Here is an 18,422-nt window from a genome sequence, read left to right on the forward strand (position 1 = left end):
CTCTTGCGTGCATAAGCCACTTTGTTGCCCAGCAACGGCCGCGCCACATTTAAAGTAGGTAAGCAAAGTCTCGTCGCGGGATTCAACACCAGCATTCCCCAGGTCAAGCCGGCTTCGAGACGCGCGAGAACACTCACGTCTGACATTCGATTCTTGTGGCAAGGGACGACCTTGAGTGGCTTTCTTTTATTTTTTCAGGGTGCTACAAAGACGACCAGCGAAATTACGAACCTCCGATAATCTCCGTGTTTACACCCAAGCCAACGATCTCTGACGCGACCAGCGCTTGGCATGGAGGTCTCCGAAAACCAGGTCAGCCTCGAGCAAACGAGCCTCAAGGTTTCAATGACTGACCGCGACCAGCCGCCCATGCGCCAGTCCAAGATGGCGAACAGTCGACTTCCAGCGCCGAAATCCACGAGCCACGGCCTCGCTGAGATCAGCGACAACAATCACAACTTGCGCAGCGTGGGTCATTCGACTGTACCACAGAAGCGCGAAATACCACAGCCAGGTGGGTTGGACGGATCGCCTCTCCACGCGCAGTACTGACCGCGCGTAGCTGTTCAGTCGAGGCCCAAGCAACAGCGTCGTCCTCTCGCCGAGCAGGCGGCCGAGTTTGCGATCAAGCCAGTGGCTACTGCGCCGATAACGAGATCAACGTCTAGAATCCAAGGACAGAGCTTAAAGTCTATCTCATCTTCAGGAGTAAGTCTAACACTTTTTGGTCTTACACAACTGCCTCAGTGTGGGATTGCACGGTTCGCTCTGCCAAGTTCGATTCCCAGCGTCGCCCTCCTGTACCACCACTCTGCCCGGATGTCCGTTTGTACTGACTTCTCCTAGATCCAGCAGCCAACATCCTTCCAGTCTCGACAGGCATCCAATGCCACAAGCACCTCAACGAACAGCTTCGGCAAAAGTATTGGTCCAGGTCGGCATGGCGGACAGGCGCAGCCAGCGCGACCCGTCACCCGAGCATCACACACGCGATCGAAGAGTCAAGCTCCCCGTCCCAAGACTGCGCACGCCCACTACGACGAAGATACAAGCACAAACGGATCCGCAAGTAATGGTACGGCCAGCTCGCCTTCAGACAAAGCCTCCCCGCCTTCTTTGCAACACCAGACACCAAGAGACACGCGATGCACGCACACCTCCACCAGAGACAACTCTCTCGTCGCCAGACTGGACTTCCTCCGCCTTCACGGCCTCCCACCTAGTCAAGTGACATCCCGCACATCATCCCCTGTCTATGAACCCAGAGCATCCTGCACCACACCTCGACTCCCGAAAGATGCGGAGGTTATGCCCCCACCACCGTCCTCCATCCCTCAGCTCGTACTGTCAATGAGCCCAATCACTCCACCAAGACGTATCTTCCCGGCAGTGCCCGCGTCATTGGAGGCAGTACCCGGCGCCTAGAAGGCCCCAGAGACTCCAACAAAGGAGCAGTTTGAGCACAAGTGGTGTCAATTCGAGGATACCATCAAGTCATACAAACCACCTCTAAAATATTCCAATTCGTCCAAGTTCCTGCATAAGACAGCCAATCTAACAAACTTCATAGTGTGGGATGTCGACGGTCGTGTGGGTGACATGGAATCTCAGTTCAAGGACCTCAAAGAAATGGTCAATGCCACCCTGAGTGACAGGAAAAGTCACGAAGATGCGCTAGAGTTGGCCAAAACTCGCGGTTAGTATTCTTTCACTCAATGGATGCCCAAATACATTGCTGATTGGTTTTTCCGCGATGCAGTATCTGAACTGGAGAGGGATCGTACCAAGTTGGACGAGCGTAACGAGAGTCTACAAAGGTTGCTCGATGAATCGAGGGAGGAAAGCCGAAGACTGCGACACGACCTCGAAAAGCAACAGTGGGATCAGAGCCGGCAAGTGGACGACCTGAACCGGAAGCACCGCGATACGGTCGACGATCTTTCCAAACAACACAGGGCAGCGGTGGACGATCTCAGCAAAGAGCTGGATTACTTGAAAGAGCAAGAGACAAGGAATCACCAGGAGCGGATCGATGGCTTGACACGGCACTATCAGCAAGAGATTGAGGACGAGCGGCAAAGAAAAGATCGGGAAATCCAGGAACTCAAAGCCCAGATGGCCCAGGATCATCAAGGCCTCGAAACGTCGCTGGGTCGGAAAGACCGTGATATCCAAGAGGCCCGAGCGGAAACAGAGACATTGCGACAGGACTTGCTTCAAGAAAAGGCGCTCAGGAACAGTCTCCAAAACAACATTGCGGATCTGTCCGCGTCCAACACCACGCTCGAAGGCAAGATTAACTCGCTCCGATCACAGGTTGAGTTCCTCGAATCCGACAGCAAAGCCCAGTCCGATTCGTTTGCGGACATGGAGACACGCTTGCAAGAGGCTCTTCGATTTGCGGACGAGGCCAAGGCAAAGCTGATCAAAGAGGAGACGGAGCGCCGTGTCCTTTTCAACAAGTACCAAGAGCTCAAAGGCAACATCCGGGTCATGTGCCGTGTGAGGCCGGCCCTGCAGAAAGACGAGCAAAACACGGCACAGATGACGTACCCTGATGAGAAGACATCCGCTGAAATTGTGGTGGCTGGCCCGGAGGAGAGAAGCAGCCTTGGTGTTGTGTCGCGCAAGAACCACCCATTCGAGTTCGACCGTGTGTTCACGCCCAGCTCACAAAACGAAGAGATCTTTGCTGAGATTTCTCAACTCGTCCAAAGCGCTCTCGACGGGTACAATGTGTGCATCTTCGCCTACGGCCAGACTGGATCAGGCAAGACGCACACCATGTCCGCTATGGACGGCATGATACCCCGGGCGACGCACATGATCTACGATACCATCCACAAATTGAAGGAGAAGTCGTGGGAGTACACGATGGAGGGATCCTTTGTGGAGGTCTACAACGAGGAACTTCACGACTTGCTGGCATCCCCTGGTGATGGCAAGACCAAGCGGCTGGAGTTACGGCATGACGAGGCACGCAAGCAGACCTCCATTGTGAACTGTCAGACGGTGTTGCTCGAGTCACCCTCCATGGTGGGAGAAATGCTCGACCACGCACAGCAAAACCGATCGGTGGCCGCGACGAAGGCGAACGAAAGGTCATCGCGATCTCACAGCATCTTCATCCTCAAGCTAGTGGGCAGCAATTCGACCACGGGCGAACGATGCGAGGGCACGCTCAACCTTGTAGATCTTGCGGGTTCGGAGCGTCTGAAGCACTCGCAGGCGGAGGGCGACCGTATGAAGGAAACCCAAAACATCAACAAGAGTCTGAGCTGCTTGGGGGACGTGATTGAGGCGCTTGGTCGAGGCTCGGGACACATTCCGTACCGCAACTCCAAGCTGACCCATCTGCTCCAGTACAGTCTAGGCGGCAACTCAAAGACGATGATGTTCTGCATGGTTTCGCCGATGGAGACTCATCTCAAGGAGACGCTGACAACGCTTCGTTTTGCGACCAAGGTGAGTGACCTGCTCCTACCCAGTGGGAAGGAAGACTGTGACTGACTTACACAGGTTCACAACACCCACATTGGTACTGCGAAGACGACCAAGAGAGTCAAGGGCGATGTGTAGGCCAGGTTCCCGTGGTAATGCTCCTCTGTCCTAGGCGGCGCTGATGGATGTTTGGAGACGGCAATATCGAAGGCCAAATGAGATCTGAGCGCTGTGTGTAAATAAACTTGAAGGAGTTTGACAAGGGTATGTCAAGTGACGCTTGGTATACACTGCGGATGATTACGAAATGATGAATCAATAAATCTGCCCATTCCCTTGCGGATTGATGGTGAAGCGGCTGTCCAACGCATGTGCATCGCCTACCCTGGAGAGCTGTCAAGGGCTTTGCCGTGAGCCCATCCTCTTGACAATGACGGCCGAGCACTTTGAAAGAAATCCACTAAACCGCTGGTTTCAAACCATACAATGGCAGCTGTGAAGCTCCTTTCAAAAGGGCGCGGAATTGAGGTATGGAGAGATTGAAGGTGACAAGAATGGCAATAATGTTTCATCAACATCAATACTTCTCACGGCGACATAAGTCCTGAAGCTCAGTAAATTAAATTCCGTTCTGACCAGCAGCGACTCTTGCTAAATTAATTTCTCACGCAAGGTGCATTCACAGTAACCAAGTTACCTGCACCTGTGAGTACCTAACCTAAGGTGTATAGGGCTCCGATAAGCGCTCATTGCCAACACGTTACCAACATCCGCGCTTGCGCTGTCAACTTCGTCCCGCCAACAACCAACAACACCCAACCACATCAGTCTGTACGCAATCATTCATTCATGTTTCCTGTACATATACTTTCCAATTCTTTCTAGTGATTTGGGTTCCCTTCCTTCATGGCGCATTCTAAGGGTCTTCAGAGCTCTATTTGGGCCGCGGCCCCCAGTCACGCCGCCTACGCCAGCTACCAAATACGCACGCCCACGCAAGATCAGGCTTCGCGATCGAACCGGTCACGAGACAACCCGCCGTCCTCATACAGTGCAAACTACACAAACGCCTCTACTGCCGGCGCTGCGTCATCATCAACCACTTCTGGCACACCCAGCTCGAACTCGACCTCATTCACGACCCCGTCCACGAGCAACGGGAGCCCTGCTGCGGCCGCCCTCAGCCCGGAACGCACGCTCCATCGCCTGGAGCAAGCATGTCTACGGCTGCGATGGAAGTCGCACGATCTCGAGGCCGCCTGGACGCGCTGTCGTCACCCGCAGGAGTTTGGCTTCCCACCGAACATTGCCGAGGAAAACTTCAAGATTGACTTTTACGAATTCTACACTTGGATTGAGAACGCGCTCGTGCTGATCCAGCGGATCTTTGGGATTGAGATCCACGCCCACAGCAGCGCCGTCAACGCGCGCAACCACGCGTATCACCACAATGTGCTGCTCGCCCTGAGCGACAGGCAGAGCCCGCTGCACGAGCTGCTGGGCAAGGGCGAGGTGAACATCGCGCTGTGGAAGGCCAAGGAGCTGCGGAACCGGTGGAAAGACGCGGCGGAAGGCAACGAGAGCACACCCTTGGGGATGTATGATCTTACGTGGATCCTGGGCCGGGTGCTCAGCGGCCTGGAGGCGGGTTACGAGAAGGCGAGGGAAGTTGCCAGCAGCAGCGAGCCGGCTGCTTCTGGGACGGAGGACTGGGCGTGGATGGTGGACGACAGCATGGACTGGGAGGGCTGCTGAGGGGGCGTGGCAAACGTTGGATCACGGTGTTTTCATGATGATGGAGCTGGCGATGGCATACACAGCGATGGTGCGTATGGGATACCCTTTTGGTTCAGAAACGAGCATTGGCATGGTGGTGGTACATTCGGTGTTAGGCGTATATGGTTAGGCATCCTGTTCTTCTTTGATATCCTCCTCCTTTAGCTCCTCCTTCATCTCATCCTTTATCGGCTCTTCTACTTCTTTTTCTTTGACGAAGTCTTCCTCTTTCACTTTACGGCCCTTTCGAAAGGCTTTTCTGAGCTCACATTCACCAGAAGCGCGCCCGCCCGCCTTGCACTCAGGACACTTCTTGCCGTGCGCAATGAGAAGGATATGCAGAGGGTACTTTTCGTCGTCGGGTATCCTCGCATCCAGGTGGGCGTACGTTTGCTCCCTGCTGGCGTTGGTCGGGCGCCAGCCGATCAGCCCCGTTAACCGATGGACATGCGTGTCCACCGCAAAATTCGAGCGCCCCAGGCAGAACAGCAGCACACAGGATGCCGTCTTGGGGCCAATGCCCTTGTACGACAGCATCTGTCGCATGCATTCCTCATCGTCCTCTTCGTCAAACAAGTGGTCCAGCGAGTACAGCCCGTGTTGCGCGTGCACCTGCTCCAGCAGCGAGATGATAACCTTTGACTTGACAACGGAAAGGCCGCCCGACTCGATTGACTTTTGCAGTTTTGACTGGCCGCCCTCTACAATGGCCTCCCACTTGTCGGAGCCGCCGTATACCTGGTCCATGGACCGTTTCGCGCGGGACGAGTTCTTGTCCGAGGTGTTTTGGCTCAAGATGGTTCTGACGAGGGCGTCGAGGACAGTGGGCGAGTTTCCGCAGCCGGCAGAGTCCTTGGGCGCGATCACTGTCGTTGGACGGTGGCGGTCGCCATGGAGCTGCGCGAGGATCTTATGCGCGGTCCTGCATTCGTCGGGTGTGGGATGGGCGAAGTCGGGGTACGGCGATGTTTTGGAGGAGTAGGCCGCGTAGGAAGACAGCTTCTTGGACTGGAGGACGGCAGCCTTGTCCTCGGGTGTTTGCGCCGTCTTCTTGATGGGTTTCTTTGCTGGGGACGGCGTGGTAGGTTCTTCTTTGACAATGGAAGCTGCTGCCGAGAACTTGGGCTTGGACGGCGTCACAGGCTCGGCTTTGATCTTCTTGGCTGGAGGAGGAGAAGCGACTGCTGCAAGGTCTGGCTTTTCGCGCTTCAGATTGCGCGTACTGCGTCGCGTTGCCGTGGTTGTTGTGGTGGATGCCGTACGAGCCATGGCGGTTGGGGGGATATTTGGAAGTCTAAGTGTATATGGGAGCGTGAACATAAATACAGGAGCGTCATAAAGTGATTGGAACCTAGCAGGGCGCACTTGAGCAGTAATGGATTGAGAGGGCAAGCATCTCGTACGTAATAACGTTGGATAGGAGACCCCTAGTCATGAGGTCATTAATTGCGTCCTGAACGGGACAAAATCAGGGGTTCCCCCTTTATAGCGATACTTGGCGTCGTGCTGGGAAAGATCATGCGTCTACCGGGTCTGTGCCTGAATTCCACTGAACGATGTGGACGGCGCCTCGTGAAACCCAACCGATGCGTGCCTAATACTTGATCTTGGCGTTCTAGCTGGATCAACAGCACATTTGCCATGACTGCGATAGTCGCAGTTGACTGGCAGTCTAGAACAACGAATGTGCGTGGGAGGGCTGCATTGACCCTTCGAGTAACGCTGACGTGAGTGATTTTGCGAGCCAATTGTCAGATACTGAGTGAGATGCGTTGAAAAACGAGTCTCTGGCTACATCTTGCGTAATGCAGAAGTCTTCACGGTCATTGACTGGAAGCCTGTATATGTGGCGAGTTCGCGCTGATGCACGAGGCACTCATCAAGACCCGTTACGGAGCCGGAGCCGAGGACTGTCGTCAGCATTCACATGAAATAACCGCCTTATTGAAGTCTCATCCTAGGCCTAGAAACGCTCACGCTCCGTGGCTCCACTGCTCTGAGATCCACGCCTACCCGAAACGCCGGCTCCTCCCCGTGAAGATGACCTGCCCCTCTTGCCATTGGTCACTGAACTGTCAGAAGGTGGAGGTCGAGACTTCTATCTCGGAAGCTCTCTTCCTACTCCCTTCCGAGAGTGTTGCTAGCGAGGACTAGATCTCGCCCAGCCTCTTGTCAATTCCCTTGTCGATGATGTTGCGAACGTACTTGCGGAATTCCAGGTACTGCCCCGGGTCATTGAGGAGGAAATTATCGAAGCTGGCCATGTAGTAGTCTAGTTCGCCGGCTTTTCATGTGATGTAGAGGCGTGCTTCCGAGCTGCTCATGGCGACAGATAATGCGGCATTGTTGATGGGACGAGCTTCGTCACCCTTGCACCGCGCCAACTGATGGTTGAGCCTTTCGGCCATGTTGACATATGGTGCCGATGCACCAAGGTATTGATTCGTCGCCACCCACAGACTTCCACCGTCACCCTTGACTTCGACAACGAAGAATGGGTGCAGAAAGGGATTATCTTGATTAGTAGCTGTCACATCTCTCCCCATGGAGATCGGTTGAGCCTAATGTTGAGGGAAAGCATCCGAAACATTATACCCGTATAGCATGTCGGGCACTGCTGACCTTCAGTTGTGACCCGGTAATGGGGACAGGATACCTGCCCATGGGCAGCCTGAGGCCGAGGCCTAAAGCTCCTCCTTCACTGCAAGTAGGAAAAATTCTGTCCTTGAAAGTTCGACCTTGAATTCTACAGCTTCTAGCCAGAGTCTGTTCAGTTCAGCATCTTGCCGCACCTTTTCGATTGAAGGGCGAGGGGAGTCTCGATATCTGGAAATGTGGTTGATCAAGTCCGCAACGTGATCTGGGAATTGCTCTAGGAGAGGGCGACGATAAATGTTGTTTGCGGAAAGGTTGAAACCATGGTAAGCTCGGTCTTCAACAAGGCTATCGGCAATCAATCGGCTGGACGCGTATGTTGGTGTGGTCAATTCTCGTCCCACAGCGGCTGGGTACGAACGAGCCTGGGAAGGTGAGGTATGGGCGGAACCACAAAGCCCTGGATATCCTGCGTTGAACACGTCTAGGAAGCCGATCTGGTGCGTCGCTTCGAAAAGGAACCGACGCGACGGTGTAGCTGACTATCCGATAGACAGTGCCTTTCTACTCGATATGTATTCTCCCACTCATCATGCAAATGATGCAACCCTGCTGACGCACGCGAGGAGGTTGTATATCTATCAGCGCTTAAGCTGGCCGGTAGACTGGCCTGCTGAAGGCCGCGGGTCATGCGTCGTGGATGTCGTCGAGGTCGCAAAGACTTGACTTTGAGTTAAAGATGCGACTGGAGCTCGAGAGTCTGACTGCTAATATTATTCGTATGGGCTTCGTCGGTATAGTGATTTGTGTACAGAGTACGGAGCTAGCTTGTCGCACTTAGCAAGTCCAGCCTACAGAAGCGGCCTAAGTGGTCCTTGGCCTGCTTGGCGTTGCCGTTTTTGGCCAGGGCTTGATCTTCTCAAGTATTGCTGTCAAACCCCCGGAGTCCGGTCGCAGAGAGTCTGCAATTATTTTAGGGCGCGACTTGCCCCTGAAGCAGCGAGTCAGTGACAGAGGACTGGGGCTTACGGATACTGTACGTTGAGTGTTGAGCTGTCTAGACTTGTAACCCTTTGTGGAAAATACCTGACCGGGCAATGGGCAGCACGATGGGGATGCGGAATGCATTGGCGATAGCAGAAGATCCAGTAACCTGCAAAATCGAGAGCCTCCCCGCCCAGCTCCACGACCGCCCACTACGTCCCAACCAATTATTATTACTGTACGTAGGATAAAATCAGACTAGCAGTAACTATCAACGACCATTGGCCACAGGAAATGAGACTGAAAACCAAGAACTCTTCTGGGCGCGACGCATCACATCGCCAAGGATTATCACAGTACAGTAATACCTGAAAGAGGACCAACCGTTCATGCTAAGCCCTAATGGGCTCCCGCACACCAGAAGCGCGCGACGGACCATATGGCTGAGCCGGCTGTCAGCCTGTCGTACCGGATTTAACTGAACATTGGCGGCATCGTTTCAGGAACAGGATGAGCATGCACTGTCGGCGACAGGGGTCTCAACACGAACTCTCCGAACCCCGTCAGTTGATGTTTCGATCGAACAGCTTCAAAAGTTGACCCAGAAGCCAGCCCAAATCAGAAGCAGTATCCGTATGTTCTTCTGCATGAGATTCAGAGCCAAGAGGTGCGATGGCATAAGCACTGGCATCAAAGTCGTATGATTTCCTTTGCTCGTGCTCGAGACAAGGCACAATCACCATATTGACCCCGGGCGCCAATTTGGACCTGTAATACTTATGCCATCAGGCCCCCTGAAATCCTTAACCCCGTTCACCGCAGACAGGGGTACTGCAAAGCGAGTCAGCATTGGCCATCACGGTCAAAGGACGCGGAGAGTTAGGCAATAAGACAGCTGCTATTGTCACCACCGACAACTACCCAGGATGGATGCGACATTGACGAGGGACGCACAATTCCCATTGGGACCAGAACCCCCAGTCCCAACGACGAGGCTTGGCTGAGCGTCAGTATCGATAGTCTTATACAAAGTGTCATCCCGCAGGTGTCCAGGAACACTGGCCAGCCTCGTCTCCTCAGCCCATGAGCACCGCGTGGTCCTCTCGACGTTCGTTGCACCCATACACTCGTTTTCCATGAACCACATTCGTTAGCTGCGTTGGTATATCATTCGTGCACACAGACGTGCTCATCATTCCATTCGTCACGACTTTTCTTCAACCTCTCGCCTGCAACGCTTCACAGCTAGGCGCAATTACAGTAAGGGTTATTGGTACGATCCCTTCAGCAACAGCGGTTTCTCTCACACCCCCTCGAGCGAAGGAGGACGCCGCAATGCAGCTCTCTTCCACCCTGACCTGGGCTCTGCTGCTCGTTAGCGCTGAGGCCAAACAACGCTCTAGCTGCAGTAGCACAAAGACGGTCTGGGCGACCATCACCGAGACCGAAAACTGCGCATCACGCTGCCAGCATCGACCGTCTGCTACCGCTTCCATATCTGGTCCACTTGAATCGGCACCAGCTCAATCCAGCGAGCCAACGTCACCTGGTTCGAGCGTCGGGTCTATTTACACCAGCGAGGCCTGGTCGTCGATAGCTCTGAGCTCGGATGTGAAGCCCGAATCCACGACTGAGGCGGATACTACTTCTTCGACCACTCCTTTGCCTTCAGCTTCATCTTCCCCTTCCACCACCATCGCTGAGGGCTCTACCTCGAGCGACATTCCCGCATCGAGCGACGATGCTCCCTCAACGTCTGCTTCCTCTACCGCCGAATCACTTCCAGAGCCAACAGTTCGACCTCGAGCCTACCCCGCGGATGTTGTTGATCAACTTCGCGACTCCAGCATCGAGAAGCTCGAGGCTCATCTCGAGCGCAACCCCGTACCTGGATGCACCCTGGAGACGGCTGCAATCCGTCGCGAGTGGTAAGTCCACGCCACGTCTTCCATGACAGTGAGAGCACAAAACAACATACTGACGCACGGTCAGGTCCGACCTAACCATCTCCGAGCGACAGGACTACACCAGCGCCGTCCAATGCCTCATGAACAAGCCCGCCAAGACCCCAGCCAACGTGGCGTCTGGTGCAAAAAGTCGCTATGATGACTTTGTTGTGACGCACATCCAGCAGACCGGCTCCATCCACAATACCGTACGTGCCCTCCATGCAATCACCCTTTTCCCATTCTCCGACTAACAACTCACTCGCTTCTCAGGCCAACTTCCTTACCTGGCATCGTTACTTCACCTGGGCATACGAGACAGCCCTCCGTGACGAGTGCGGCTACAAGGGGTTCCAGCCTGTAAGTACTTGCCGTTCGCTTAAGACCACCGTTCGCTGCTAATTCTCGTATCCAGTACTGGAACTGGGATCGCTACGCCGACGATCCTGTGAATTCACCACTTTTCAACGGCAACGCATCCAGCATCGGAGGCAACTCTGTGAATGGGGACTGTGCCGAAACTGGCCCTTTCGAGAAGTAAGAGAATGCCCCTGAATCAGCCACCTTTTCGTCATGAGCCTCTCCCAATTAACACCCCCCCAGATTGACCGTCAACCTCGGACCGGGCTATTCTCTCAACTACAACCCCCGATGCCTGACGCGCCATGTCAGCCGCAGCAGCGCCCAGCAATGCACGGCCGACAAAACATTTAACCTCATCTCGCAGACTTCTACCATTGCCAGCTTCCAGGAGACAATGCAGACCCCCGGGGGTGTCCACGCGGGTGGCCACTTTACTATCGGTGGTGACCCTGGAAGTGTAAGTCTTCCCACTCCCCCATGCCTCAAAAGGTCAATGGACCTCCATGCATCGAGCAGTGTCTAACTAGTGCTAGGATTTCTATGTGTCCCCCGGTGATCCCGCCTTCTTCCTTCACCATGCCATGGTCGACCGCGTCTACTGGCTCTGGCAGCTGCAGGACCTCGACACACGCCTGTCGGCTGTCGCAGGAAGGGTCATCGGCAGCAGGAGTCAGGGCTCTCTCGACGATGACGTGAACTTGGGCTATTCGGGACCCGGCGTGACTCTCGGCTCCTTGCTCGACACAATGGGTGGCAAAGACGGTGCTTTCTGCTATTTTTACATGTAGGGATAGGGTTTGATGCACAGAGCCATATGAGCTTTGAGTGATGACTGGCGATGAAGGGGATATCAAGTTAACTTAATACCGTAATATTTAGTATAAGGAGGCGCATGCGCGCCCTTGTCTGCCTGCGAAACTCATTTATTCAGGTATATACAGTGCATGGAACTGCCGAAACCAGGTCGGACATGTGTCGTGGACTGACTCCCAGGGGATAGTGTTGGGTTGATCAGGTTCAAGGCTGCCCTGTTCGTAATCCAGGTCCCTACCGTAATTTGATTCAAACTGTGGCTGCTCACATCACCTAGTATTCACCTTGAAGTCAGGGCATACCACGTGATATCTTATGGGTTGATCAACCACTGCGCTAGGTGGCGGCCATAGTTTGAGTCGATGTGCTTTCGGCGCATCAAGGGCTAGACAACCCGAAAAATAAAAGACCAGTTGAATTTGTGTCACGAGACATGGAAATGACGGAAGATCTAAGTTCGTCCATGCTCCCTCTCAACTTTGGAAGCTTTGTTCTGCCTTTCTCATTACCTCTAAAAGAAGAGGAAACATTAACAAACACTGCTCACCCCTATGCGATCACACTCCTGAAACCCTGTGAAACCCTGAAGTATTATATACGCACCGAGGACCAAACGAGCTTGAGAGTACGCGAATTCTGCTGTCGCATATACACTGGCGGAAGCTGACCCGGAGCTAACATGGCTGTAGGAACCCGTCTAGCGTCATGCCCTCCTTCAACGTGCGGGAATATCTCAATCGACGAGACAATGAAGGTGACAACCTTCTCCTATCGACGACTGTTCAAAACGTGTACGCATTTCAGCCGCCTGCACTTTGTATTCCAAATCCTTGGGCCGCCTTTAGGGCTCGGTTTCTTGACGTTCAGGATCAGTATGTGCGTTGCTTCCTGATAACCCTGCCATTCTCCGTCTTGGTACAGAGACTGGTCTCGGCCACGTTGGATCTGGCCCTAGACAAACTGAACCCATCTTGTGGACTGTGGCATGGATAGGTCTCGTTTGCGTAGTCTCGCATCTAGATTCCCGGATATTCGATGCTTGTATTCGTGGCCGCACGAGCAGAGGCGAAGAAAATCTGAACGGACCCAACCACCCTTAAGGGTTCATGGCAATACGACGGGTAAGAAAAGGCTCAATACACAACAGCCCTGCGCGCACAGATACAAACTAGATCTTTTTTAGCAATCAAGGATCTATGAACCGCTGATTATGAGAGTGCTGTGACTAAACTGACGGGGCAGTGACAGGTACTAAGCTAGATCAAAGCCGCATAGCCTGCCCTGCGAGCTTCAAAGGGGTTCATTGTCGATGTATCTCCTGAGTCAGGGCATGGAGATGACGGCGGCTCCTTGAACCTGCTGAAGTGGAGGAACTTGTGAGTAACTTAAAGTCTGACCTTATTGAACTTTGGGGTAATCTGATCAGAATTCCTGATCAGAACTCCTCACAGCTAATGCGGCTCCCCCAGTGACTCCAAGAAGCCTAGACTTGCTTCATATATAAGCGCATTCAAAATGGTAAGCTATTTTGCGGCTTCAATACCAGCCGTGTTTCTGCGGCGATGGGTGTCGGGTAAAACAGTCCAACTACCAATGTATTCCGTACTTCCTGCAGAAATTAGTACTTACATACAGTTGGTCCCGCGATAACATACCCCAGGATCCACCCTTTTTCAGACTGTGCTTAGAGTAGATATTAGGGTTGTTAGTGCCAGTCGATTGCGATCCAGACCAGAGGGATTGTCTACAGGGTAAGCTGAATTTGCCAGAGAACGAGGCTGGATAAGATTAGGGGCCAATGGGGTTTCACGTTAGCCTCGGAATACTTATGTCATGGCTCCGGCTCATGATGTTGAATAATCATCAAGGGTGGACTATTCAGTCGATTGCGCATGCCCTCGTCGGCTAGAGAGTTCAGCTTAATCAGGGCACGTCGCACATGCAATTTGTCGGCTATTGACCAATTCATTCCGAGACTAATCAGTTGAGATTCTGGCGTCATAAATCCACCTTCAAAGCAGAGTCAGACCCCATGGGGCCAACTACGCAGAACAGCACACAGAAGCGCCGCGCTAAGGAGGCCGCCTGTCCTCACGTGGCGACAGCCGAGAAGGAGCACATTCTCCAGGTATGAATTGAACTCATGAATCCCTCCGCGGGCATCTTACGTCAAACGCCGGACCTGCAGATGCTCACCAACTCGCGCAGGCGCGGCGCGAGAAGAACAGGGAAGCACAGCATGTCTTCCGCAAGCGACGGCAGGCGGCCGAAGTGGCCATGGGTCGACGCTTCAAGCGTCTCGAGGATGTGGTGGAGGAGATGAGCTGCATCCTGATCGGTCTCTTTGACGACATTCTCGCGAAAGAGGCGATCGTGACGCAGCATCCTTCCATCATCACCAGCTTAAAGCAGTCTGTGGGGCGTGTCTTGGCGCTGACCAAGGAGGTGGCTGCCATGGACGACGACCCCCTGGCGCTGGTGGACGATGCGAAAGGGAACACTTCGGAACATGCACCAGACGCAAAGGCTGTCGTTGCGAATGCAGCCATCACGCTCGAAAGCCAAGCGAGCCCGCCTGCGCCTGTCGCTCCTCACTCGCTGACTGATAATTCTGCAGCTGGTATGCAGAGCGCGATGCCCTGTCCGGCCAACTCATCTCTCAGCCTCTATTCGCCCACAGCGCCCATCAGCGCGGGCTACATGCCCACCGATCAGTTCATGGCATCTTTACCAAACTCACTCTCGCTAGACGACGCGCTGGGGGACAGTGGCTGGGCCACTTTTCTGCCAAAGCAACCTGGGGATACGCTCCATCCCACACAAGAGACCCTCCAACTGGCATACTCCTTCCCCATTCGACTCATTGAGATATCCCTCACGCACGGATATGCTCTGATTACAACGGCGCCACTGGCCAGCATCCAGCGTGAATTCGGCAGGACCCTTCGCTACTGTCGACGCGAAGAAATCATTGCCTACTTACAATGGGCCCTTGGACCAGGAAGGGAGTACATGTTCCAGACCTTCAAGTATGGGCTCATAGAAGCCGACGCGGATGAGTTTCCGGTGTGTTACTCGGGCCCTCCAAAATCCTCACCGCCGCAGGACGAACAGGAAATGGATCCCGATTTCATCACGGCCGCCGGGGTGTACAAACTACTCCAGGGTCTAGGGGCTATCATGTTGGACGCAGATACGGTGGAGATTCAAATTAGGAGACCGGCCATGTCTGCTTCTGGCGGAACATTAGGCCATGTAGGCTCGCTCTCGCTCTACCCATACGGCTTTGAGACGCCCACTACGAGAATGAGGCTGCATGTGCCGCAGTTGATGACGCAGTTGATGCACATTGCGGTTTGTTCCGAGTCAGGCCCAAGATACCCGCAGCGAGACGTGTGGGGGATAGTGGAGGCTTTGGCGAGACTGGCCTGACGAAAAGACAATTTTCCAGGAAAAAATGGGCATGCGCTCATATTATGAGTGGTTCAATATTTTTACAACATGTCCTTTGACCACGCGTGTGTCCTACAGTCTGCTCGTGACACCGGGCTGGATCTGCTCCAGGATCGTTATCAATTCCGCGTGCAAACGCTTTGTGGTGTCCTGGCCCTCCTTGCTCCGCACAAACGCATCGGGCTTGGTGACGCGACACTCGCTTAGATACTGGCCATCGCTCTCCTTGCCCGAGGCAGCCGCGTGGACGAGCGTGCGGCTGCCCACTTCGGTCGTGCGGGCCATGAACGCCTTGAGAGCAGAGAAAAAGTAGCCCGCGAAGCCCTATGGCCAGAGTCAGTTGCCATTGCGTCCCTGATACATGTCATGTGCACTACCTTCAAGTCTCGGCCGAGATCGGAGTAGCAGAGTCCGGGATTCACCGAATTGATGATGACGGGCTTATCTGCGTTGGGCCCCTGCTTCATCGCCTCGCTAAAGGACTCCACGAGCATCACCTCCAAGAGCTTGGAGACGCTGTAGCGATCTTTCATGTTGGAAGTCTTCTTGGTGTTGAGGGCCTTGAAAATGTCGGGCTGCTTTCGTTCAGTGAATTTGGCCTGCGCACGTCGCGTCAGTCGGTCGGTCTGCTTGTCCCTTGAGAAGCTCAGCCTCGTACACTGCTATGAAGAAGAGAAGTCGTGATCGCAAAACGCGGTGTCTGTCCCGTGGTTTGATCTGATTTCCTCATGGTCGGAAACAGGTTCAAGGCCAGCAAAAAGATTCCAATCACGTTGACTTTGATCGTCATCTCGAAGCCGTCGGTATCCTCAAACTCCGTTCTCAGGACGCCTGCGTTGGCGACGACCGCATCGAGTCGGTCTAGAGACTCGCACTTGACGGCAAACTCTTTGATGGAGTCGAAGCTGTCCATTTCGAGAAGCCATACTTCGACGACATTGTTACGGCCCGTGGCTGATTCGATGGCGGTCTTGGCGGCGTCTCCCTTGGCCTGAGATCTCACGGCCAGAATGACCCGCGCAGCTTCGAGTCGGGTGAAGTGCTTGGCAGCCTCAAACCCCAGACCTGTATTGGACCCTGTGACGATGATGGTCTGGCCATTGAAAGATGTCTCGGGGTACGGGAGCTTTTCAAACTGAGGGTATATTTTGTCCATGTTGAGTGGTATTACTCGTGCGCGTTGCCGTGGATGATTGATATGAATGTTCCTCCACAGCCAGGTTGCGTCCCAGGACACTGCCGTGTATTTATTTAAAATTGTCGATAGAAGCTCAGTCTATTACCTGCTGAAGCTGATGACCAAGCATTCCAAGCTCAATCTGCAGAGTCGGGGCGGTTACTTAAAAGCGACCGACGGGGGCGACTAGCTCAAGCGCAGACGGCAGATGATTCATGGAGTGGAATACGGGAAAAGTTGGAGGTTGGTTCTCGACGCCATTGATCTAAATCTTTCGTAGGCGCCGGGCGCTAGAGACAACAGATCCGTCATCTTGTCATTGGCTTGCCAATCGGATTATTGACATAAAAGTGCCGCCGGACTCCTCGGCAGGCTGCCAGTCGCAGAAGTACTTGGGTCTTGAGACCGGGATGCCATCACGCAATTGATCAACGCATTCCATACTCCATTCATCTATACCCAGTCTTCATCAAATCATCACCATGCAGGCCCTCATAACGCACCGCACCCTCCCGACGAGGATATTCAACGCCCTCAGCGGCAAGGCCATCTTCAGCCCCGGCGCCAAAGTCCACGACAATGTCCCCATCCCCACCATCAACTCCCAGCAGCTCCTCGTCAAAGTCAAGACAGTCGCCCTGAACCCCACCGATTTCAAGCACATGGACGCCCTCGCGCCCCCGGGCTGCATCCTCGGCTGCGACTTTGCGGGCGAGGTGGTCAAGGTCGGCGAGGGCGCTGCCGGCAAGTGGAAGGTCGGCGATCGCGTGGCCAGCGTGGCCCACGGCGGCATGTATCCAGACGAGGGCGCCTTTGCCGAATATGCCAAGGTCAACCACGACTTGGCCTGGCCGATTCCCGGTGATATCAGCGACGCGGACGCGACCACGTACGGCGTGTCCGCCATGACAGCCATGTTTGCCCTCAACGCCCGACTCGGTCTTCCTTTCCCCGGCAGCAAAGAGAACGCGAAACCAGCCGCCGGCGACGAATCGACCATCTTCATTTACGCGGGCGCCACCAGTGCAGGGCTCTTCCACCTGCAGGCCGCCAAGGCAGCCGGCTACACCGTCGTCACGACCGCGTCTCCGCGCTCCTTTGAGCTTGTCAAGAAGTTTGGCGCCGATGCCGTGTTTGATTATCGCTCCTCGACCGTGGTAGAGGATATCCTGGCCAAATATCCCAACCTCACCAAGGCAGTCGATTGTTTCTCTGAGGGCCCGTCGTCGTCCATCTGCGCACAGGTTCTGAAGCCAAAAGGTGGCACGGTTGTCCTCCTGCTGCCGAATGGTGAATCCAAGGTGCCTGGAGTGCAGTTTGAAATGATCATGCTCTACACCGTCCTTGGCCGGGCCTTCCAGATGCTGGCCCCCCTAGGGCCCAAGTTTGAGGCATCCCAGAGCGACCGTGAATGGGCCGCGCGTTATTATAGCGCCCTTCCGGAAGTAGCACGTCTGCTGAAGCCGACCCCTACTGTCAGCCTTGAGCCAGGGTTCAAGGGCGTTTTGGATGGCCTTGAAAAGCTACGTCAGCGCAAGGTCGTGGGTGGCAAGCAGGTCGTCCAGCTGCAGTCGTGAGCCATTGGCATGTTGCATTGTTGGTTGGCTTAGAACGAAGTAGCGGTGCTCCGGTGCACATTGATCATGATACCCATACAAATAGTAGTTGCATTAGCGTATAACATTATGATTCTGACCATTCTTGTGGTAAGTCTGCTTTTGGAAGATACGATGTACCTGATGATCTCGGTTGGAAGAGGTGTCAGCAATCTTCACCCACAGGCGCAGCTGGCCTTGCAGGGAACGTGAACCCTGCGTGACGAAACTTGACCACATGCTCAGGTTATGTATTACAGTACATACGACCTTGATGCT

General features: G+C 54.2%; 7 protein-coding genes across 7 annotated transcripts; 5 read left to right on the top strand and 2 right to left on the bottom strand.

Annotated features, from left to right (window-relative positions):
- Positions 1-291: 291 nt before the first annotated feature.
- On the top strand, positions 292-3,579 carry J7T54_002562 (kinesin family member C1; the record flags this gene model as incomplete). The annotated part of the gene is made up of 6 exons (XM_051506724.1): positions 292-514; positions 563-708; positions 847-1,075; positions 1,571-1,696; positions 1,760-3,465; positions 3,520-3,579. The coding sequence occupies 6 exons, from the start codon at positions 292-294 to the stop codon at positions 3,577-3,579; spliced, it is 2,490 nt and encodes an 829-aa protein (XP_051362062.1).
- A 768-nt stretch (positions 3,580-4,347) lies between these two features.
- On the top strand, positions 4,348-5,196 carry J7T54_002563 (uncharacterized protein; the record flags this gene model as incomplete). The annotated part of the gene is made up of 1 exon (XM_051506725.1): positions 4,348-5,196. The coding sequence occupies one exon, from the start codon at positions 4,348-4,350 to the stop codon at positions 5,194-5,196; it is 849 nt and encodes a 282-aa protein (XP_051362063.1).
- A 147-nt stretch (positions 5,197-5,343) lies between these two features.
- On the bottom strand, positions 5,344-6,486 carry J7T54_002564 (uncharacterized protein; the record flags this gene model as incomplete). Its single annotated transcript, XM_051506726.1, has 1 exon — positions 5,344-6,486. The coding sequence occupies one exon, from the start codon at positions 6,484-6,486 to the stop codon at positions 5,344-5,346; it is 1,143 nt and encodes a 380-aa protein (XP_051362064.1).
- Positions 6,487-10,131: 3,645 nt separating this feature from the next.
- On the top strand, positions 10,132-11,893 carry J7T54_002565 (putative tyrosinase central domain-containing protein; the record flags this gene model as incomplete). The annotated part of the gene is made up of 6 exons (XM_051506728.1): positions 10,132-10,724; positions 10,789-10,951; positions 11,016-11,102; positions 11,158-11,279; positions 11,346-11,562; positions 11,639-11,893. 6 exons carry the CDS (start codon positions 10,132-10,134, stop codon positions 11,891-11,893), a joined length of 1,437 nt encoding a protein of 478 aa, XP_051362065.1.
- Positions 11,894-13,950: 2,057 nt separating this feature from the next.
- Positions 13,951-15,350, top strand: J7T54_002566 (uncharacterized protein; the record flags this gene model as incomplete). Its single annotated transcript, XM_051506729.1, has 2 exons — positions 13,951-14,046; positions 14,127-15,350. 2 exons carry the CDS (start codon positions 13,951-13,953, stop codon positions 15,348-15,350), a joined length of 1,320 nt encoding a protein of 439 aa, XP_051362066.1.
- A 93-nt stretch (positions 15,351-15,443) lies between these two features.
- Positions 15,444-16,527, bottom strand: J7T54_002567 (retinol dehydrogenase 12; the record flags this gene model as incomplete). The annotated part of the gene is made up of 3 exons (XM_051506730.1): positions 15,444-15,695; positions 15,749-15,970; positions 16,030-16,527. 3 exons carry the CDS (start codon positions 16,525-16,527, stop codon positions 15,444-15,446), a joined length of 972 nt encoding a protein of 323 aa, XP_051362067.1.
- Positions 16,528-17,030: 503 nt separating this feature from the next.
- On the top strand, positions 17,031-18,125 carry J7T54_002568 (Protein TOXD; the record flags this gene model as incomplete). Its single annotated transcript, XM_051506731.1, has 1 exon — positions 17,031-18,125. One exon carries the CDS (start codon positions 17,031-17,033, stop codon positions 18,123-18,125), a length of 1,095 nt encoding a protein of 364 aa, XP_051362068.1.
- Between the last annotated feature and the right edge of the window lie 297 nt (positions 18,126-18,422).

The sequence above is a fragment of the Emericellopsis cladophorae genome (genome assembly GCF_022114955.1).
Source record: "Emericellopsis cladophorae strain MUM 19.33 chromosome Unknown NODE_24_length_302009_cov_114_244240, whole genome shotgun sequence".
Taxonomy (NCBI): domain Eukaryota; kingdom Fungi; phylum Ascomycota; class Sordariomycetes; order Hypocreales; family Bionectriaceae; genus Emericellopsis; species Emericellopsis cladophorae.